Source organism: Poecilia mexicana, unplaced genomic scaffold, assembly GCF_051168715.1.
Source record: "Poecilia mexicana isolate PSO_F unplaced genomic scaffold, ASM5116871v1 scaffold_18, whole genome shotgun sequence".
NCBI classification, from domain to species: Eukaryota; Metazoa; Chordata; class Actinopteri; order Cyprinodontiformes; family Poeciliidae; genus Poecilia; species Poecilia mexicana.
In genome coordinates this window covers 5,138,104-5,161,056 of record NW_028263387.1, presented here as the reverse complement: position 1 = coordinate 5,161,056, position 22,953 = coordinate 5,138,104, and the positions used below count along the sequence as shown (strand labels likewise).

The 22,953-nt window shown below is 35.8% G+C and overlaps 4 protein-coding genes across 4 annotated transcripts; 2 read left to right on the top strand and 2 right to left on the bottom strand.

Annotated features, from left to right (window-relative positions):
- Positions 1-1,545: 1,545 nt before the first annotated feature.
- LOC106931711 (uncharacterized) lies at positions 1,546-4,944 on the top strand. Its single transcript, XM_088015297.1, has 5 exons — positions 1,546-3,184; positions 3,314-3,655; positions 3,876-3,977; positions 4,138-4,172; positions 4,280-4,944. Exons 1-5 carry the CDS (start codon positions 3,142-3,144, stop codon positions 4,403-4,405), a joined length of 648 nt encoding a protein of 215 aa, XP_087871423.1. The 5' UTR covers positions 1,546-3,141; the 3' UTR covers positions 4,406-4,944.
- Positions 4,945-5,119: 175 nt separating this feature from the next.
- LOC148153880 (uncharacterized) lies at positions 5,120-9,981 on the bottom strand. Its single transcript, XM_088015298.1, has 6 exons — positions 9,854-9,981; positions 9,111-9,260; positions 8,016-9,009; positions 7,138-7,316; positions 5,932-6,043; positions 5,120-5,770 (listed from the first exon to the last, which is right to left on the bottom strand). The coding sequence occupies exons 1-3, from the start codon at positions 9,936-9,938 to the stop codon at positions 8,876-8,878; spliced, it is 369 nt and encodes a 122-aa protein (XP_087871424.1). The 5' UTR covers positions 9,939-9,981; the 3' UTR covers positions 5,120-5,770; positions 5,932-6,043; positions 7,138-7,316; positions 8,016-8,875.
- A 493-nt stretch (positions 9,982-10,474) lies between these two features.
- On the bottom strand, positions 10,475-17,167 carry LOC106931720 (uncharacterized). The gene is made up of 9 exons (XM_088015304.1): positions 16,970-17,167; positions 16,613-16,762; positions 16,218-16,305; positions 13,855-14,024; positions 13,290-13,401; positions 12,507-12,590; positions 11,918-12,093; positions 10,948-11,059; positions 10,475-10,836 (listed from the first exon to the last, which is right to left on the bottom strand). The coding sequence occupies exons 1-9, from the start codon at positions 17,052-17,054 to the stop codon at positions 10,743-10,745; spliced, it is 1,071 nt and encodes a 356-aa protein (XP_087871430.1). The 5' UTR covers positions 17,055-17,167; the 3' UTR covers positions 10,475-10,742.
- A 2,689-nt stretch (positions 17,168-19,856) lies between these two features.
- Positions 19,857-20,700, top strand: LOC148153879 (eotaxin-like). The gene is made up of 3 exons (XM_015010009.2): positions 19,857-20,014; positions 20,080-20,191; positions 20,302-20,700. The coding sequence occupies exons 1-3, from the start codon at positions 19,945-19,947 to the stop codon at positions 20,393-20,395; spliced, it is 276 nt and encodes a 91-aa protein (XP_014865495.1). The 5' UTR covers positions 19,857-19,944; the 3' UTR covers positions 20,396-20,700.
- The last annotated feature ends 2,253 nt before the right edge of the window (positions 20,701-22,953 follow it).

The following is a 22,953-nucleotide window of genomic DNA, read 5'->3' as shown; positions in this document are numbered from 1 at the left end:
GGTTCAGATTAGTCAACAGAACCAGGATCAGTTGTATCTCTGTCAGTTTGTCAGGATCAACCAGATACTGTGATGGATTTAAAAATGGATCATTTAACATTTGGTCCAACTCGTCCACATCAGTTCTCAGAATAAATCAGCTGAACGTTTCTGACTCTGGACTGTATTTCTGTGGATTTGCTACCAAACAACATCGACTTTTCACTGCGACTCAGTTACATGTGAACGGTGAGAGGAAACTTCATAATGTTCTTAAATTCTCCAAGGAGAAACTGCTGCATTTTTATTAATTTTATTTCTCTTACAAATCCTTTTCGTGAATTTTATTTAAAGGGACAGAGACATTTTATGATGACACAGAAGTTCAAAGTAAGGATGATTTTCAAACCACCATTCCAGTAAATCCCTGGAAGCCATGATTAAACCTAATTAATGGTTTTTGTTGTTTGTTTTGTTGCAGAAAGTCCTCCTGATAACACAAAGTTAATCACTTTGACTCTCAGAGTTCTGAATGTTTTGCTTGTTACCATCATCATTGTTCTGCTTGTTAAAGTTATTCGACTCCTGAAAGGTAATTTGTTAAATAACTGATATTATTTTGATTGTTTCTTACATCATCGATGTTTGTTATGTACATTTATTCCCAGAGATTCTCTTATTAATTTATAATTTCAAAGTTCAAGTTCAACAAGGCTCTGGTTTGATTAAATCTCTTCCAGGAAGAATATTTAACTAGATTTATAAATCAAACATATTTCACATCAGATTTCAGGCACAACAAGAATCATCTAGAATTTATTCTGACTTTTTATAGTGTTTAGTAATTATTCTCAGTGATAATTCCTTGTTTATGTCTAAATGTTGTTTAAATAAAACAATGAGCTCTAAAAGCGATCACCAGAAATGTTTCTGTCATCAGAAACAATAAATCAATCAATTAATTAGCTAATTAATTTAATAGTCAATTAAAATGGATTTTCATTCTTATGAATAATATTTTTATGGGCAATTTTCCTCAGAGACCTCATAATCCATTTTATTTATGGCTATGATTGTAAGTGGGGTTTTTGTTTTCATTTTATTTGTTGTTTTCAGTTGATGTTTCATTTTGGATACTTAAAATATCTTCCAGTTTTTGCATTAAGTTCTTTATAAAATTAAAGTTTATTTGTCTTTAAGATAACTAAAGTGCATTTATCAGCCATTATTGATACATTGATTGGAAACAGTCTCAAAACAACAGAAATATCATTTATCGCAATAATTACTGAGAGAATTTATCATTCAGCAGAATTTGATCAGAATGTGTTTAATAAAACCTCTCAACTCTCATAATGCATCATCATCATCATCATCATCATCATCATCATCGTTTTCTGTCTCTGTTTCCCAGGTGATGATTTGGACACGTCCACACCTGACTGAGGTGAATCAACTTCAGTTATTTTCTCTAAGTTGGGTTTAGCTTCAAGTTTCTTCTTTTCCTTTTAACTTACAAACACAATGTGTTTTTTTTAATCAGTGTTCTGGTGTCATTTACAGAATCCCGGGTCAACAGTGAACCAGAACTGAAGTTCTGTTCTCTCTGTTTTGAGTTTAGGAGGAAGTGGAACTGCAGCTCCAAGAGATTCTGATGCTTTGAATGTTTAATGAATGAATTAAAATAGTGGAAGAGACAAAACCACATGTTTGGATCTTTGTCTTAAATCTCCAACTTGTGTTAGAAAGCAGCTGAAGGAAGTCAAGGTCAGTTAAGTCATTGCCTGATTTGAGAGAAACAGAAACTCTGTGATCTGAGGAAAAGATTTGGATTCTGAGAACTGTTAGCTTCATAAAATATGACATGACTTTCTTTGCACTTGTACTCTGAGCCTTTGTTCTAAAGTAAATCCAGTAAAACTGTTGACCTAATTATTAAAGATAAAGTAGAAACATCTAGTTTCAGTAAGGGAGTTCATTACAGATCAGTGATGATGTGTTTTGTTGTTTTGAACTAAACTCTGCTGCTAAAGATTCAACCACAGTGGAAAATAAAGTCTGACTTGTTGCTTGCAAACAATCATGATCTTTATCAGTTTTGTGTATAAATAACTGTTCACACTGATCAGTGTGAATGTTTGAATAGAGGAAGTTCGTCTTGATGAAAATAAATTTCTCTCCATGTCTTGAGCTGCTCAGCATCTCAATGATGATCTCAGAGTTAGAGAAGTGTAAACACAGAGAGCAAAAACAGAAGTAAACAGAGTTAGTGTTAAACTGTAACTAAAGTTTGGTGGTTCATGTGACATTTCTACAAAAAGTCTTTGGCTCTGCAACGAAACTGTATGCAAAAAAAAAAAACAACCTGTATATTAAAATGTAAGGATGCATTTAAAAAATTATAGTAAACAAAGGAAGCTCATAACAAGATTTGTGATTTTCTTTTCTTACAGCCAATCAGGATACTTAGATATTCCTAACTAGCTAAATATTTCTCTGGCCTATCTCAGAGAAATAGGCCAGAGTGCAGTACATTCCTAACCTATGACTCAGGAAAAAAAAATACACTTGTAGAAATTAAGATCTTCTTCTACTGCTCAACAAATATCATGTTTTGTGTAAATGTGCTAAAAATAAGCTCTTTTTTTCTGAAATGTACTGAAGTCATGACACTAATGTGGCCAATATTATAGGAAAGAATATAAATATACCTTATTATCCCTTGGCGAGATAATTTAGTCACTTTAGAAGGTTATTGGTGTTACACTCATCAATGCAACATGAGGCTGAAAAACAATGTAAACATTAATAGTCAAATATTGAAAAAAAATCATCAAGTTGACAATTGTAATCAAAACCCACAACTTTCCAGTTGCAAGACAAACACTTTGACTAGTGTATTAAAACTACTCCTCCTTAAGAGACATATTTCAAGTCATTAATGTGTTTTATCTCTGTTCATTCGTGTTCCTGTGAAGCACTTTGATATATAATGCCCATAAATGGTGTTAAAGACACAAACGTCTCTTCTTGCCTTGCCTGATGGGGGCAGGTCCAGTAACATAAGCAGAAACCTTAGAAAAAAAACTTTGACACTTTTTATTCCTTCTCTCTCTGCAGCAGCCTCATTGGCTCTCGGTTCTTTGCTGCAGTCAACAGGAAATGAAGAACTCTGTCCTGATAGCAGCTCTGCTTTACAGCTTCTGTAAGCACTGACTGCTTAATGACTATAAATGCATCATAATGTCTGCAGCTTCAGCAGAATGCATTATTCTGGACTTTATTTATTTTCTGCTCTAATTCAGACTGAATAACTTGTTTCCTTTTGTTTCAGGTTGGACGTCTGGTTCAGTTTCTGGGTCTGAGATCCTGACAGTTCATCCAGGTGAAGATGTCACACTGCAGAGCGCCAACATGTTCCAGCATGGTTCAGTGACGTTCTGGTTCAGAGTGATTAATCAAACCAACACCAGTTGTATCACTGTGGTTAATGGAGATCGTAGAATCATTGACTACTGTGAAGGATTTGATAGAAAATCATTCGAAATGACCGTAAACTTCTCCAATGTTTCACTCATAATTAAACGTGTAAATATCTCAGACACTGGAATATATATTTGTGGACGTTACAAGAGTGGAGAGCTGAAGTTCACTGTGCAACATTTACATGTAATCGGTGAGAACACTTCACTTTATGTCAGTCTGTTGTTTTGGTTTCTTTTTAGTTTTAGTTATTTACAGTGATTTCATCCCATACTGATATTTTTTGTCTTTTTGTTTTTGCTTGTTTGTTGTTTTGTTTTTAAATAAATTTAACAAAGACAAAATAAGTGGTAAAATTCATTAATTTTCCAGATTGTAATCTAATTTTAAGGGTGATTTCATGTTTGTTGCAGAAAAGCCAAACAACATGAAGCTGATCTTTCCTGGAGCTGAGAGTGGTTTGCTTTTCATCATCATCTCTTTTCTGTTCATTCAGATGAAGAAACTTCAAAGAGGTAATCAGGAACAGGAAAAGAATGTAGAATAATAAAATGCATTTTTACAGGACATAAATGTTTCTTTTAAGGTCTTGTGCAAAACTCATATCAGAGCAGTCTTTTTACATGAGATGTGATTTGTGACATTATTATATGTTTCTGTCATGCTGTCACTCAGCTCAACATGGAGACAAAGATGAACATCAGCTTCAGGTCTAATCTCAAAATTCTCCTGCATGTTTTCCCTTCGAGATTTTTTATTTTTTTAAGCAACAACAATGAATAATGTTTAAATGTCATTTTCTCGATGCCATTTACAGATTCTTGACTCGACTGACCGTAACCACCCGGCAGACAGCGACACCAGGCGGAAGAGAAGAAGAGAAGAGAAGAAGAGTGCCATCGGAGTGAATGTAGCCACAACGAAGCGTCGAGACAGAAACTGAACCGCTGCTCAGAGTGAAACATTTAACTCATTAATTTACTGTTTAATTAAAAAAAACTCTTAAGCAGAAGTCGTATTTCTGCCTGTGTGACGTCACTTTGGTTGAAAGAGACGGTCTCTTCCTGAATGCGTCATGAAAAGCTCAGTGTGGACAGAGGAGCTTTTCATGACGCATTCTTTCAGCTTCATGACAAAAATGTTTGAACTAAAATCATAAATTCAGATTTACGTTCTAATGAAGAAAATATATTTTGCATATTATATCTAGTTTCAAGTATTAAGTATCTGTCAGGTTTAAATGCTATTGCTGAACATGTACAGCCTTCAGAATGTAGTACTGTCTGAGATTAGACAAAATGAAGTTGATTTCTTTATATATTTTCTGGTAGAAACTGTTTTGCAAATCCATGTTTCCTGATTGCCGCCTTACAAACCTATTTGTTCTTTCTTTATCTTGCCGTCTGGAAAACTTTTGTGAAACTAAAATGTCTGTGTGGCTATTTTTAATAAATAAGCCAAAATAAATATTTAGATTTCTAATGTCCCTTGCTTTTCTTTTCCTCAGAAGAATATTTGGGTATTATATTTGAAAAAAAAAACAACCCATAATAATAATAATAATGTGTCTTCACTAAACGTTGTCCTCATGAACACAGGCTTAGCTGAATGCACAGCTAAACACATCTAATCAAAATCTAAAGAACAGACCAATGTGTTGAGTTGGATGGTTTAATAGGGATAAAGTGATACTGTTGACAAAACCAGAAATAAATCCAATAGAAAATGTGTCAACATGCGGTAGAATAAAACACAGCAGTAATGCCACATATCCACCACACATCAACACAGTGTTTCTCTGCTTAGTGAAACATGAACTTATGTTAATTTAGAAACATTTGGAATCAAAATGTCACAGAAAACATGCAGCTTATGGGCTAAGTCATTCAAATTCAATTTAAACAAGAAAATATCTAACTCGTCCAACAAATAAAACTTCAATCAAGTTCCTTCAATGATAACCTTCAATATTACTTATAAGCAATGATGTTTTTCAACTTGTGAAGGCTTGTATCAGCTTGGCTAACATGTTTGACGTCTTGCCTGGTTCTGGTCTCCTCCGACCTCAACGTCCCCTCAGATCAAGGCTCTGGTCGCTGCAGCTGAACCTTGACCTGAGTTTGTTTTTTCACCGGTGGTTTCCTCTGGCTGGATCACGGTCTGACCCAGGCAGGTTTACACAGGAGACGGATTCCAGGACAGCAGTCGGCCCTGTTAACGTGGCCTTTTCTCCAGATTCTTCATGGCGCTGAGCACCCAGGGTTTCTGTGAATCCACACAGACGTGGCGCTGCTTTACGGTTACAAAACTGAGAGAAAAGAAATGCACATCATTTTGGGTTTTTTTTTCTTCTTAAAAGAAGAAAAAATAATACAGTCATAAACTTTAGTTTTAACAGTGAAGTCAAAAATGAAGCAGAGGAAATTTTGTATCCATAAGAAGGACAGGAACCCAGCCGGCGGTACTTACATGAGTCCCTGGATGGGGCACTGAGGACCAGTAGTGAAATATGAAGAAATGTGCTTCAGGGGTATAGGTTTTCCAGAATGTCTGGTGCAGCAGGGATAAGGATGATTTCTATCTGAAAACAAGACCGTTGCGTTGGTAAAAATATGACCAAATAAATAGTCATTTCCTGCTGCAGGTCTGAAATGGTTGATGTTCTGCTCTTTAGGACAAGGACAGTTTGAGTGATTTTCTTTCCCCATTCACTGCAAACATTACATGGAATCCTTAAAACATTAATTTTATTTGAACTATTCTTCTGTCATGTACTTATTGCACTAACTCTGTTTTCTATTGGTCGACAACAGCCATATTGTAATCATATGCAAAAGTATTTCCTCAAACCAAGTCTCCTGTGGTTCAGTTCTGATTGATCTGATCCAATCCTTTGTTTGATTGGGTTGATGTGATTTTTCATCTACAGTATCATAAATAGGAAATGGACAGATCAGTATTTTTAAATAAATGAGGTCATAAGGCCAGAGCCTACAGTGGCATATTATACATAAAAAAGAGTGGTCATTTTTTGCCAAAAAGCTCAAACATTTTGGGATTATCTCAGAAATTTTCTAGGAAAAACAAAATAGCTTGAAAAGTCAAAAATTTGCAATAATAATAATAATAATAATAATAATAATAATAATAATAATAATAAAATCTGATATTTTGAGATTAAGCTTAGATTTTTTTTCTAGAAAAAATATTTCTCAGCTCCAAAAGTTAAAAATTTTGTTAGATAAACTCAGAAATTTTGAGATGAATCTGATAAATTTCCCCTGAAAATTTGAGACTTATCTCAGAAATGTTCCAGAAAAATCTTGCAAAAGTTTAAAATTTTAGACTTTTGAAAAATAGTTAAATTGTCAAAAGCCTAACATTCTTGATTTTCTACTCTCTTTCTTTCTATCTACAACACAACGGCCTAATAAGCCGTAAAAACCTGTAAAATTGTCCAAACATAATACTTCCTATCACCAACAGGTGGCAGTGTGAGCATTTCCAAAGTTTTCTTGTTGGCCTCCCGAACAGGAGAACATAATTCATCCACTGTTTGAGCCCAGCAGAGGTAAAAACAAAGGCCATGTTTCACTTTGAATCAGAAATATAGTCATAACATTTATTTATACCAAAACTCTGCTTGGATGAAAACTTGCTGGAGTAAAAACTCACTTCCTGTTCCAGGTCTTGGAGGACCGAGGGTGAGTTTCTGCTGGTTGATGGTGACCTTCCGATTTTTAGGAGTTGTTGGAATCTTTGTAACAAGATCAGCTTCAGAGCTGGAGCTGAACTCTGGTGGTGAAGTCAGTCTCTGTTCATGAAGAGTAAACATAGTAGGTCTGTACAAATCACTGAAAAACAAAAAAAACAAAAAAGCTTGTCTAAACAATCGCATAATATATAATTCATAGACCACAGACCATGCTTAGAGTCACCAGTTAACCTAATGAAGGTCCTAAGAAAAAAAATAATCAAAATACTTCAGAAAATTATTGGACAACATGCTGTTTAAGCTACAAGTTCTTTAGTGGCTTCTGGCCACTCTGTCTCCATAAAGCATCAGGTTTTATCAGTAGGATGGTAAATTGGCATAGATTATCACAGCATGTTAGGGCCACTGTAGATAGAAAAAAGGAGAAATACATTTCTACCCCTTCCACACACTCCTCCTCAGATATAGAGGTAAATCTCAGAAATTTTCTAGAAAATAGTTGAAAATTTTTGAGTCAGAAATTTTGTACTTTTTGAAATTCCTTGTTCTTCCCAGAAAATGTTTGCATTTTTTGACGTTGGATAACTGTTAGTGAAACCGATTCTACTGTTTGTTTTTTCAAAGTCATTCAATTATTTTCCACATAAGAAGAAAATTCACCAATAAACACTAGAAATATATTTTTGTTTGGATGAAGGACTCAGAATAAACCAAAAATATTCTTACCAGAAAAAAAACCCAAAAGGCTGCATTCTGATTTAACCTTAGGAGGCTAGAGACTATTATTACACTTCTACACATTAACTTCTTCTACTCAAAATTCAAAAATGTTCCTCACATTTCATCAGCATCAGGATCAGGAGCTGCAGATGTTGGAAACTTGTCACCTGAGTTGGATTCTTCATGTTGAGTTTTCTTTCTATTCACTGCAAATAATGCATGGATTGAATGTTGAACTATATATGCAGTTATATAAAGCTGTTCACATGAACACAAAGTTTCATGTTTGAACTCGTTTTTTCCACACAACTCAATATTTTATCACATTTAGACACATTATACCCACAAACCTCAGTGGGATTCCAGAAAATAGCAGTATTCGTACAATCAGATTTAATAATTAGGAAACTGGATAAAATGCAGCATAAATGTAATGAAAAGAAATGCACAAGAAATTCAGATTTTTTTTTCCGTGTCAACACCTAAAAAAAAAGTCACAAATAATTTCCATACCCTCTCGGTTATAAACCACTTGGAGTTTATCAATCAAATGAATCACATTAAAGTTTGGCAAAAACTTCAGAGAATGGAATTTTTTTTTTTTAGTTCTACATGTAAAATATACTGCTCAAAAAAATAAAGGGAACATTTCACTTTAATTTTGTATGTGGCTCCAAATCCAGGCCTCCATTGGTTAATAAATTTGATTTCCATTGAGGATTTTTGTGTGATTTTGTTGTCAGCACATTCAACTTTGTACAGAACAAAGTATTCAATGAGAATATTTCATTCATTCAGATCTAGGATGTGTTATTTGAGTGTTCCCTTTATTTTTTTGAGCAGTGTATTGAGAAGGTTCATATTTCCTGACACACATATGGACTATTTTTCGCATTTTATTGTGTCCAAAATGGGAAATAATTTTACGTATTCTAACAGAAACATCAAGAACATTCAGATCTTCTCAAACCAAGCCGTCTACGTCTCACCAGGACGTTCTGTGACGGTGCTGATGTCTCCATCTGGACCGCTGGCTGAAGGTCCAGCTGATGTCCACTTCCTGTCAGAGTCTGGCTGAAGGTGGAACTCCATTGCGAACGTTTGTGTTTCATCTCCAAAATGGACAAAAATTTTAGGTTAAGCATGTTTTCTAACAGACGTATCAAGGACATTTAGATCTTCTGACCACATCACCTCTCAAACAAAGTCTCACCAGGACGTTCTGTGACGGTGCTGATGTCTCCATCTGGACCGCTGACTGAAGGTCCAGCTGATGTCCACTGCCTGTCAGAGTCTGACTGAAGGCAGAACTCCATCATGAACGTCTCATCAGAGCTGCTGATGCTTCTCCTCTGCACAAACACTGAGAGACACAAAACCGGTTACAGAGCAGGTCACAAGGTCACATCCACTCATGTTGAATACTGTAAATATCCTAAATTAATGACCCAAGTCATTTTTTCCCTAAAAGTTATTTTATTTTATTTATTTATTTATTTTTTTGCCAAAGTCACTTTTGTCAAAAACAAAGCTAAAACTCAAAACAAGATTCTGGAATGGCACTGAATTGGACTCAAATTAAGATCCATCGCCCATCCTTTAACATTAAGTCTGTGGCAGGAAACCAACTAATTTAAAAGAACGTGAAACAGCAGATACTCTGACTATATTTTGTTTATGGAAACTATAGTGGAGGACTAAAATACTGTCCTGAAAAAAGAACGGCTTATTAAAATCATTAAAAGACTGAAAGTGATGACATTCATGTTCTTAATGAGTGGATGTCAACCTTCCACCAAAATACGTGAAACAAAGGAAGTCACTGCAGATTATTTACTATAAATGAGATCCTACAAAGGCAAAACAGACAAACAGGAAGTCTGACAGATCAGTTTAAACTAATGTCACATCAGCAGCATCAACATTTAAAGGTTTCTCTCCTTTAGCTGGTCTTACCTGAGAAGTCCAGATCTGGAGTTAAGAAGAAGGAGATCCAGACGACATTCAGCAGAACCACACTGATCCAAACTACCTGCTGCATGATTTGATCTGCTGCTGATCTCTGACTTCACTCAGTCAGTGAAGAAGACAGACAGAATGTTACAGATTAGCACTACAGGATGAACCACAAAGTCAGATAGTTTAGACGGGTTCACCTCTCTGTGCTGCTATGGTGACCATTTTTAGATCCAACCACAAACCTAACAGCGGACATTTTGCTTAAGGTGTAACGTGGTGATGCACCTGAGACGGCTGCTTCAAACCACATAGACTGCTTGAAGCAGAACATATAGAAACATTCATGAACTGTCATCTGGTATATAGATATCAGCTACATTAACATGTTTTTCTTTTGACATTTAAAGTTACACCTCTGATGATATGTGTAATCATTTGTATTCATTTAGACATTTTGTTCAACACTTCAAGTTCTGTTTAAAGTTTTAGCAAAATCATTTATTTGAAATTTTCATTTCACTGCTTCCTTCTTTGCCTAAATTTGAACATAATAATGTCTTCAAATGCCACACAGATAAACTCGCCTTTAAGTTTCCTTTGTAATAATCAAAAATCAAAGCCATTTGACAAAACTTTTATTGATGGAAAACAAAACCGAAGAAAATGCATAATTTTTTTATTCGTGGATAAAACACATCTGGTTACAATCCCTGCTCTAGGATAGTTGTACAAAATTTACAAAACAGTTTTTTAGACAAATAAACAATTATTTTAACTTTAAAACAAAATCTTTGATTGCTTGGACCAGATTATTCTGATACCAAAATCATGATCACTTTTAATGTTCTTCACATGATCTGATAAAGCAGGACATGGTGAAGTTCCTCTATGGGGCCTTTTTCTCTAGAAAAGTAATAATCGTCTTCACCCATTGTTCCTCTGGATCTGCACAGAGGTGTTTCGCTGTTTTTGTTATTAAACTGAAAGAAAAGAAATGCACATGTTTAGTTTTTTACCACCACATTAAAACTCAACTTTCAATTCTATACGAGTAAATCTAAGATTTTCTCACCCAGCTTGCAGTTACTTACACAGCTGCACTTGTGGGGCACAGAGGATCAGTCATGTGAAACGAAGCGATCTCTCTTATGTCGACTGGGTTTTTGCAAACCTGGAAGCAGCACTCAATCGGACCAGTTCCATCTGAAAACCAGACCGCGGTACTGCTGAACGTCTGAGTACATACTCACTTTCTGCTGCCATAGAAACCGAAATTGTCCAAACACAGTATTTCTTTTCACCAGTAGGTGGCAGTGTGAAACAAATATTTCATAAGCAGCAGTAAAAATATAAATCTGGGTATCACCTGGAAACTTAAAGCAAATAATAATAATAATAATAATAATAATAATAATAATAATAATAATAATAATAATAATAATAATAATAATAATAAATAAAATAAAACACCTGTTTCGAAGCCTCAGTAATGTTAATAGCTACTGATCACATAAATGTGCAAATTTGAATTACAAAAATACATTTGCTTAATGGAAACAGGTCAATTTCAGCTAAGCTAATATTTTTCTTCAGAAAAATGTTCTGGTGCTACGATGAGGTGGTGATTCAGCTGTATCAAAATGAGTGTATTTTGAAGGGGAAAAAAACTGCAATAAAACCACTTTTGTCATCACATGATCAACAACCAGATGTTACTACTGGAGGAAACGACAAAAGAAGAGAACAGGAAGTGGTCAGAGGATGATGGTGCTGCGTGTTTTTTAATGACTTGTCACTTGAACAAACTTATTCTCATGTGATTTTAATTGATTCTCAGTTAATGGAAACGCTGCAATGATGAAATTGGGTTTGTTTTTTATTGACAGTAGGAGGACATCAACAACGTTTTGCGGACATTTGCAACAGGAACACAGCTAGTGTGTTTTAAACAACGAGCACCAACAGAACCTGAATCCCTGTCTTTAAAGTTTCAGTTCAGCCTCAGAGATTTGAACTTTAACATCTGTGCTTAGATGAAAACCTGCTGCAGCAACAACTCACTTTCTGGTTCTGTGCTGAGTGGACTGAGGGTGGTGTTGACCTTCTGATGTCGTGGAGTTGTTGGAATCTTCAAAGTGAGGTTAACGTCAGAGTGCTGCCTCAGCATCGGGGATGAGCTGACCTCAGACTGAGTCAGACTTTCATAAGGAGTGGACAGAGTTGGTCCATCCAAATCCCTGAGAAATAAAACTACTTTCTAATTAGTGACTCTGATATAGAAAAAACATATTTGAATTAGCTTATTTCAATTGATTAGTGATTACAAAGTTAATAAACACTTGTTTTCAGGAGCTTTTGACAAATAAGTTGGTTTGTTGTCCGTTTTATAATTCTGTTTTTATTTTTGTTATTGTCTCGGATTTATCAGTCCCTGCACAGCAGTTTGGGTAAACATGTTGTTGTTAAATGTACTTTATAAATAAAACAGACTGGAATAGTTACAGTCACTGCTGTAAGATAAATGTCCAAACATTCCACATTAAATGAAAGAAAAATCAATGATTATAATCAAAACCTTTTTAATTTAAGTAGAATAATGCAGCTACCATAATCATGATCATTTTTGACACATTCACTGCACTAAACTGACCTTGTCTGCAGAAAATCAATAATCCTTTTCACCCAGGGTTCCTTTGGATCCACGCAGAGATGTTGCGCCTTTTTTGTTATCAAACTGAAAGAAAAGAAATGCAAATTAATTCAGTTTTTTTTCTCAAATGAATAAAATTAAACATAAACGTTTAGCTTTAACAGTTAACAGGGCAGTATTATGTGTTTTCTGGGCACATAGTGTCATTTTATAGCTCATCCAAGTAGCTGTTACCTTCAGTTGTTCCAAGTTGTTATTTATATATAAAATATGACTTAAAAATTTGTAATTAAGCGTCTTGAAATTGGGCCCCCGTCTCTTTAAAAACCCCTGCTCTTTCTGACACTCCGCCTTCAGGAAGTTGTCACAACATGGCTCCTCTATTAACCCTTTAACAACATTTTTACCAGTGTTGCACTGAGAAGTAACACCTAAAATGAGCTCAGCAGATCCACCAGGCATCTGCTAACTGCTGCTGGCTAGTCTGAAGGAGCTGAGTGGGGGAGGGGCCGCACTGTGAGGTGGAATCTTGGAAACTGCAGCTCAGAGGAGGAGTTTCAGCTTGAAGGCAGGGCTAGGTCCACCCATGTGCTTTCCACAGCTAAATGGTTGCCATGGAGATTAAAGGATTTCTCAAACATGCATGAAAGAATCAAAGCAACATTCCAGGTTACGCTCACAAAAGTGGATTTTACGTAATACCCCTTTAACACCGCAGTGAAACAGAGCTAATTTTGTGCGTATTCTACCAGGAGTGACAGAAACCCAACTTGCAGGACTTACATGGCTGCATTCATGGGGCAGCAGGAATCAGTCACCTCAAATGAAGCGATAAGCTTCTCATTCACTGGTCCTTTCATTAACACAAAGCAGCAGTCATCAGGAAACGCTAGACCTGAAAACAAAACCATGGCATCGGAGAAAGTCTGAGTAAAAACACATTTCTACTGCAGGTCTGAAAGGGTTAAAGCTGACTTGTCCTCTGATTGGGTAGAGCGATAATCATGTCGATGTTACAGCCTGAGCAATATTCTCATTTATTACAAAAACTGCACAGAGCAATTTGACTTTGCAGAAACTGCTGAAAGTAGGATTTAGTGTTGACTTTGGAGAAAATCCCTGAATCACCCATTTTATTTTAATTAAAGGATACTTGTGTACTTTCTCTATTGCCAAAGAATTGGATAATTTAGAGTTGTACCAATAAAATGAATTTGCAAGTAAAGCAAATTTACATGTTTATAGATGTAACTGTATGTAACTGTGTGTTTAGCATAGCTTGTTGCTGAAACAGAAAAGAGGTTGCAGTGACTTGAACCGATCAGCTCCACAGTCAGTGAACACTCACTCATTTGTCTGACAGTAGGGAGTAGTTCCTGCTGGACGGGTCGGCTGATGTCCATCCTCTGATTTCTGGGAGTTGTTTGAATCTTTGTAATAAGATTAGGGCTGGAGTTCAATCCTGCTGGTGAAGTCAGTCTCTGTTCATGAACAGATACAGTCGGTTCAGCCAAGCTGCTGAAAAATAAAACAATTTTTTTTTTATATTTTCCAAATCTCCTATTTGACAAATACAACATAGAATGGTTAGGATGGTTAGATTTATCAATAATGATCAATTATCAATTAGAATGATCAATAATTAGAGTCATTAATTAACCCAATAAAGGTTTTATGGACTAAAAATAATCAAAATACTTCAGAGTTCCCTGCAAAAACACAAAATCTTACCAAGTATTTTTGTTTCATTTCTATTTCAAAAACTTTAGTAGATTTCAAAAAAGATGAAACTAACTTACAAGTAACTTTTCTGTGAGATATAAGACCTGGTTTCAACTCAATAATTCATTAATATTGGTTATTTAAAAGGTGTGTGTCCCACTAACATTTTTCCCATGTTATAAATGAAATCTAAAAGAGGGACTAGTACTTGTTTATTATTATTATTATTATTATTATTATTATTATTATTATTATTATTATTATTATTATTATTATTATTATTTAATCAATATTAAGGCATTATTGATTTAAGCCAAGCTTCTAGATCTTTCTGAAAACTGACTTATCACTTTTGCACTAGAAACTAGATGGAAACTCCTGGTGAGGTTTTGTGTTTTTGCAGTGAAATTCAGATGAAATGCAGTTTAACAGGTAAAAATCCTTCAGGCTCGTCTTTGTCTCCGTAAAACACCAGCTTCTGTTTTCTTAAAAGGATGGTACCATGTATGTAACTATGACTGTGTATCAGGCCCATAATAAATAAAAAAGGAGTAAATTTAAAAATCATAAAATTTCCAAAAGTCGTTTCCTTCCTTCCCAGCAGTGACTCTCTACCTCAGAGCAGTAAGATCTGTTCACTAACTCACATGTTGCAATTTCAGAAAGATTAAAAACAGTTCAAAGTGGATAAAAACAATCAATCCTAAATGTAAACAGTGGATTTATTGGGTCTGGTTCTTGGTTGGTGTGTTAAAATGTTGCTCACATTTCATCAGGATCAGGAGCTGCAGATGTTGGAAACTTGTCATCAGGGCTGGATTTTGGAGTTTGTGTTTTCGTCCCATTCACTGTAAATAATGCATGAACTGGATGTTGAACTATATGTAATTATATGTTTCTTTCAGAATTACGAAAATCAATAAATACATAAATACTGTTACTATGATTATTTATTCATATAAATAATGAATAAATAATCCATAAAATAAACAAGAGTTTCCATTAAATGAATACAAAAAAGTGTTAGCCTTCATTCTTCCTTTTTTCCATTTCTGTCACATTTCACGGTTTCAATGTCACAAGCATACATTTATGAAAAGTATATATTTTTTTGTTTACACCAAATCTATGACATCTCTGCTTGGATGGAAACCTGCTGGAGGAAAAACTCACTTCCTGGTCCTGGTCTGAGTGGACTGAGGGTGATTTTGTGCTGTCTGGGTCGGTTGATGGTGACCTTCTGATTTCTAGTAGTTGTTGGACTCTTTGTAACAGGATCAGCTTCAGAGCTGGAGCTGAACTCTGGTGGTGAAGTCAGTCTCTGTTCATCAGTAGATACAGTCGGTCCATTCAAATCACTGAAAAATAAAACAACAAAAAAGTTTATCTACACACAATCAATTTACATAATGAGTAGGAAGGTTGTTTGTTGGAGTTATTCAGTGATTAGTTACCAATTAACCTGATTAACAGCCCAAGTCTAAAAGTAATCAAAACATTCATTCATGCATGTTTGAGGGATGCAGAGCGCCTCCTATTGACCCAAAGCTGCTAAGCAGAGCAATGTGCACCGTGATGTGAACTCATGCAGCCGATAGAAATACAGAGACCTGTTGAGGAAAAGCTGTTACCATGGAGACATATTAAAATCCTAAACAGTTCATCTCCCATCTGTTAGCTAAAGTCTCTGCTCAAAGACCGACACAAACTACTAACTGCAAAGTTTATTCGTCTCATACGTGACATATGTGTCAAACCGTACAGCTCTGTGGTTTACAATGTCTTTAAATGACAATATATTGTTTTTCAGACAATATTAAACTATGTCAGTAACGTCTATTTTCTCAAACACTGCACTAGCATAAGAAGAAGTTTCCACATGACGACTCAGATTAAACTAGCTTACATCTTTGTGTTCATAAATGGGTTCAAGGTCAGTTTCTGTTGATGCATCACAGTTAGAAAAGACATAAAGCTTTAATTACTCACATCTCATCAGGATCAGCATCAGGAGCTGCAGATGTTGGAAACTTGTCACCTGAGTTGGATTCTTCATGTTGAGTTTTCTTTCTATTCACTGCAAATTATGCATGGATTGAATGTTGAACTATATATGCAGTTATATAAAAATATATTCTCAGGAACATGTACAGCCAGTACCTCATTACTATTTTGTTTCAGATATAACTCAGAATTTCATCTCATTTTGCCACTTTGCTCAAATAGACCTCAATAGATTTCATTGGGATTCCACAAAACAGCTGTATTTGTACTGAGACTAAAAATAATCCAAAATGGAGAATCATTTTATGTTTTAGTTTTCTGACAGAAACATCAAGAACATTGAGATCTTCAGATCTCAAACCAAGCCGTCTACGTCTCACCAGGACGTTCTGTGACGGTGCTGATGTCTCCATCTGGACCGCTGGCTGAAGGTCCAGCTGATGTCCACTTCCTGTCAGAGTCTGACTGAAGGCAGAACTCCATCATGAACGTCTCATCAGAGCTGCTGATGCTTCTCCTCTGCACAAACACTGAGAGACACAAAACCGGTTACAGAGCAGGTCACAAGGTCACATCCACTCATGTTGCATATTAATGTTGGAACTGATCTATTTGAACCAAAGCCTCTGTGTGGATCTGGATGTACCACATTTCACAATTCCACAAATAGGTTCAAATGTATCCAAGTAAACATCAAAAGTAAAAGAACATTTGATGTTTGGTTTAGCTGGTCTTACCTGAGAAGTCCAGATCTGGAGTTAAGAAGAAGGAGATCCAGACGACATTCAGCAGAACCACACTGATCCAAACTACCTGCTGCATGATTTGATCTGCTGCTGATCTCTGACTTCACTCAGTCAGTGAAGAAGACAGACTGTAAACATCATAGATTAGAGCTACAGGATGAACCACAGCTCAGCATGGTTACGATGGTTTCATGTCTCTCTGCAGCCATGATGAACATATTGATGAAACCACAAACCTAACAGGAGACATTCTGCTTAATACGTGATTATGTGACCCAACAGGAACAGCTGGTTGCAACTTACTGAAGTTGAACTTTGGCCTCTGCTCTTCTGTCTATCAGTGAGGTTTATCTAAAAAGCTTTAAGAAGTAACATCTGACATGTTTGGCTTCACTTAAATCTGAAAATTTGTCGGTTAAGAAAGGAAAGGCGGGGCACTGGTAAGAGGGGTGGGAATACTTTTAAGTGTGCCAGTTAGAAAGTTATAAATGCAGGAAGCTGGGTCATAATGCTGGCAGGAAGAGCATTCGGCTGATCCTGATTGGCTGGCTGCATTAGGTAGATGAAGTAGAGAATGTGAGGAACAGATCGCTCAGATCTGTGTCCAGATAATCTGAACTGATCATAGAATTTGTCAAAAGGAGATTTATTTGGGACAGGAACCAGTTTCCTCATCTTACAGTCAAACCAACATGGTGTCATATTGTTGACGCATCGTTGCATGAAACATTTTCTCGTTGCTTTTTCTCTGCTGAACTGAACCCTGGCTTTGAGAAGCAGTGAGTTTCTACAGATGCCTGCCTAGAAGAGGCAGCTCTCGAACATAAACTTTTCATTCTTTAAAATATTTTATTTTTATTATTATTAAAACAGAGATAATTTTTAACATTTTGTTCTGGAGTTGGACTCTCTGGTTTGAGTGCATCCTCCTGAGCTGAGTTCAGAACACGATGTTTTTATGAAGCAGTGAGAAACGCCTGCACTGAAACACCTCTACCTCAGCTTGGTGAGTTCTGACCACAAACAAAACTGTCAGACAAATTTCACTAGATCTCAGCTGAGTGATGTAGAGAAAAAATATTTAAGGCGGTGGGATCTTCTGTTAAGCTAAGTTTAACCTCTGTGGTTGTATTCAGGTCAGGTCAAGTTTACCTGAACAGCCCATTTCAGCAGCAAGGCCGGTGATTTACATGTTAAAAACACAATAATCAATCAAAAAATGTGTATCGTAGTCATGGTAACTAGTCTTGTCAGATAAATGTGAACTAAAGTATCAAAGTTTCTATCATTACTAGAAAATATGAAGTCATTTATTATAAAACTAAGAATTTCTACACAAGCTGCTCAGACACACTAACTTATATACATACGCTGCCCCCTGCTGGTAAAACGACTTACTTCAGCCACTATTTGTGAAATTATTCGCAGTTCAGCTCAATTCAAGTGTTAAAATAAAGCCAAACAAGAATAGAAGAATTTAAGCTTGCTTATGGACATGATTATGTTACAATTTCACAAAATTTGATTAACGTATTACTAAGTGTTTAATATTTCACGGCCACGCAGCAGGAAACGACTCATCATAAACATGTTATAATGAGGTTGATTAGACGTGTTATTCTAGTCAAATCAATTAAATGTTTCCATCTGTGTGAAGTCTTCTGTCCCAGTTACTGCAGAAAAAATCTCATGCGTCTGCAAAATAGAAAAAAAAGATGAAAACTACAATATTTTATAGGTTCAACAAGCTTTGTCGTGTATTTAGCTTCTCCACTGCTGCCGTTTTTGCCTCTGTTTTTACCAGTAGCCGTTACTAACAGCCAATCCTTTGTGCTTTAAAGCACCATGAGTTTCTCTCTATCAGGAGTCTTGTGTTAGGTTTGTGCATTTAGTTAATAACCAGGTATTCTACATATATTTCTCTGAAATCATTGCTACAAACTGTAACAATCCTCATGCTGTTTAAAAAGCAAATGTTATCGCTGAAGTTTTAAAACATGCAGTAGTAAATCTACCTGACTCCTTAGTTCATTTGAATTTCAGACCAATCTCCAAACTTCCTTTTCTTTCTAAAATCTTAAAGATAATGATGTTTTTTTTAATATACAAACACTTTTTTAAATGAGAATGACATTCCTGAAATCTTTTAGTTTAGTTTTAAACTCTGAAACAGCAAAAATGTTACCCCTTCATCACCTCTTCCTTACTTGGTACCACAGGGTCCGATTCTGGGACCAGTTTCTAGACATCACTGGTCGATTCATCTAAAGGCTTCGAGGGTCAGAGATGAAGGTTTGAAGTTTGATTCTTGAGGTTTATTGCTAGACTTCATTCACCATTAATCCCAGTCCATTCAGTTTATTTATATTGAACCAATTCACAACAAATGTCATAGGAAGATATTTTACATGTCAAATAAATTTCATTCATATTGAGAAATATAAAATCAAATCAACCTCATAAAACAGAGTGAAAAATCAAATTGATACGCTTAAACTCTGTCCTAGTTATGAGGCCTAATAATTTTTTGTTTGCTTGTTTGACTTTAGGAAAAATTGTAAAATCCAACATGAAATCATGCAGCAAATGGTAAATACAAAGATATAAACACAAATATATACACGTCCTTTTAGTCTTGTCAAATTTCTATCTATCTTATATCAGAATCACAGATGTTTTACATGTGTATCTTTACTTCATGCCTTTGACATGCATTTTGGTCTAACCACCTCTCCATTTCCTCTGAAATCTTCACTCTGCCTAATCAAGTGGAAAGTTTCACCGTCACAGAAGTTGTTCAGTCATTGCATAACCACAAAAACCCAGACTTTTCTGGGTTTTGACAGAAGCTCTGACAGATTTTTTTTTCATGTTTGGGTTTCAATAAAGGCAGCACTGCAGCCCGCCGTTTGTTCAAACGATCCAGAGCGTCTCTATCGTCACTCACAGACGAACATCTGGTCATCATGAAGGCTGTTAACATCCTCCTGCTCTGCGTCCTGGGAGCAGCTCTGCTGTCCTCGGTCCTCTGCAACAGTAAGTTCACCTGGAGATGAAGCTTTTCCAATCAGCTGATGTCAGTCTAACGGTCTGATTTTCAGGTGGAAATAATCCGGTCGACTGCTGCTTCAATTTCTTCAAAAACCAAATGAACAAAAGTCTCTTCTCTTCATATTACAAGACTGATCGCCGCTGTTCGCTGAGTGGAATCGTGTAAGTACTGCAAGCTGGACTCCTGTTGTCCTCTGTTTGTTTTATTTTGTTTTACTTCTGTAAAATGTGAAGCTCGTTGGTGAGTCTCTTTTTATTCGTCTTCGTTTCAGTTTAATAACAAAAAAAGGACGCTCCATCTGTGTGGATGGAAAGCAGCCCTGGGTGAAGACGATTACTGACTTTCTGGAGAAAAAGTCCCGTTGAAGGATCTGCCTGTCCTGCTTCATCAGATCACATGAAGCCCAATAAAACACGTGTGGCAGAGTGATTATGATTTAGGCATTAGATTTTGGTTCAAGTAATCATCGTTTATGCTAAAATTTATTTTGAAAGCTTTGTACAACACCTGCTATCCTACAGAATTGACTGAATTGGTGTTTTTGATTGTTGTTTTTTCCCCTTTTTTTGTTTTTCTATTCTATTTTTCTCTAATCAAACACAATGCTTGTGTTGTTGGGTGCTTTCTTTTATTTGATTTTTATTCTAAAATAAATGTAACTTTTGTCAAATGGTTCTGATTTTTGAATCTTAATAATGAAGCTTTAAGCAAGGCAGGTTTAACAGCAGCGTTGATTTATTGTAGTTATAGTTTTATTATCAATTTACAACTTATTTAGAAAACCTGTATATCAAATTTATGTTACTAAATTTTATTTCTGTGATTTTTTTTAAAGTACCAGTCAGTCCCTGAACAGATTTTCTTAGTTAACTCTTACCAGCAGGGGGCGAAAAGAATACATTTTGCTCTTAGATTGAAGATGTCTTCAAACTTAAAACATCATTGAACATTTCAGTTTTTACTTCATGCTTTTAATGTCAGAAGGGCAGTACTAAATAAAATCAACTTTATTTAGCTTTACATCATAATATGATGTTATTATTTAACCAGAAACATACCTGGAGAGTTGCTTTGATTCTCTGGTGCATGTTTGAGAAATCCTCCAATCTCCTCCGACTCCTGCTTTTCCCGCGCGTCGTTCACTTGTGGACGCAAAAGGCGCGCGGATCGCTGTAGCACGTAACTGTGAAAGTGACAGACGTATCTAAGTATTTACGCTGCTGTGCCCAAAGCTATCAGTGTTACGTTTACATATATTCACAGTACAAAAATATCCATTCAGAATATAAAAACACACACAAAAACTTCGTATATCGTTTGCGATAAGCCCACTAGTTATTAGGTGACAATTTAGCTGAGTAAATATGAAATATCTGCTCGATATATGAACATGTCGCTTAATTTACCTAAATGCTCAGTCGTGTTCGGACATGTCCGCTCCCGCTTCCACCGCCGGCTCGTCTCGCCGCTCTACCAGCGGACCGGGCGGAGCTGGGTCGCCATGCCGAGAGAGAACGTCCGTCTCTCGGGCGCCTCGTTTCAAACTCCCGCTGGTTTTCAGCAGTGAGCTGAAAGCAGAAATAATTCAATCAGCCATTACCTAATGTTAATGTTTGGTAGCATTTGTATATTATGGCCTACAGATAAATTGATTAAAACTTTGTTCACAAAGTTATTGTTAGTGTAATGTGTTAAAAGTTTTATTATTAAGCTTAAAATGGCTGATTAATGGTGAGTCAAATTAAAACATAAAACAAGAACATTTCAACTAAAAGATTATAAGCCATCATAAATATATAAAGGGGAAAGTACTGTTATTTGCTGTGGAGAAAGCTTGAATTTAGTCACTCTTACGTTTAAGATTAATTTAGGTTTTTGTCTTTTCTGATTGTTAGATTTTGCAGTTGTTAATCCAGGATCTTCAGGAAAACTAACCAAAAACCTGGAACAAACTGTATAGAGTTTAGCAGAACCACAGTGACCTGAATAATCCGTTGTCAGCAACATTCTACATTAAACCCATTTCATGTGTGTGTGGAGTCATGATAAACATTTCTGGGTACAACCACAAACCCAACAGGATACGTTCTGCTCGATGTGTGACTTTGTGTTGCAGCAGGGACAGCTTGTTGCACCTCAAATTTCCTTAATAGGAAATTAATCATAATCAGAAAGATGAAAAGAGGAGCAAACATTCATGTACATTTAGGATTATGCAGTCACACATTTAGTTGAGGCTAAGAAGAGGTAAACCTCACCACTCGCGTCAACTTAACAGTTAATGTTGTTAATAAGTTTATTCATATCAATGTTGCAACAGATGTACTCTACATGTTCCTTCTTGGTCAGAAAGATCATCAGCTGTTATTCATATTTCTGAAAATCAGGTTGAAGCCTCCACATTCTTCTGATACTTTTAATACAGTCGTTTCGCTCTTACCATTTCTTTTTGCTGATGTATTCTGTATTATGACGGTTGGTGTAAATTGTGAAGTACTTTCATCAAATGTTTATGTTTTCAAATATGTTATCCAAATAAATTTAACATGAACATCTAGCTAATGTTAGAGTAAAAAAAACTTCATTTGAGACTATACAAGTGTCTCATGTCTATATTTGTAGTCAGTTAATGCAGAAATGCAGGCCTCTGCAAAATTCAGCTAAAGAGGAAGCTGAGGGGGAGACATTTTTTTGTGAGTTTTCATGTGGGTCATAAAACACATAGGTAAAAAACACATGTATGTATATATAGCTTGACTCGGTTTGGTGGTTAAAGGCACCTAAAACAACAATCTGTCATGGTTCAGAAAAGTGCGTAGTGACAACCCAACTGCAGAAAACATCTAGAAATGATGACGAAAAGTCATTTTGATGTAAAAACTAGAATAAATCAGCCTTGTCTGTCAAGTTTGTACAAGCAAAC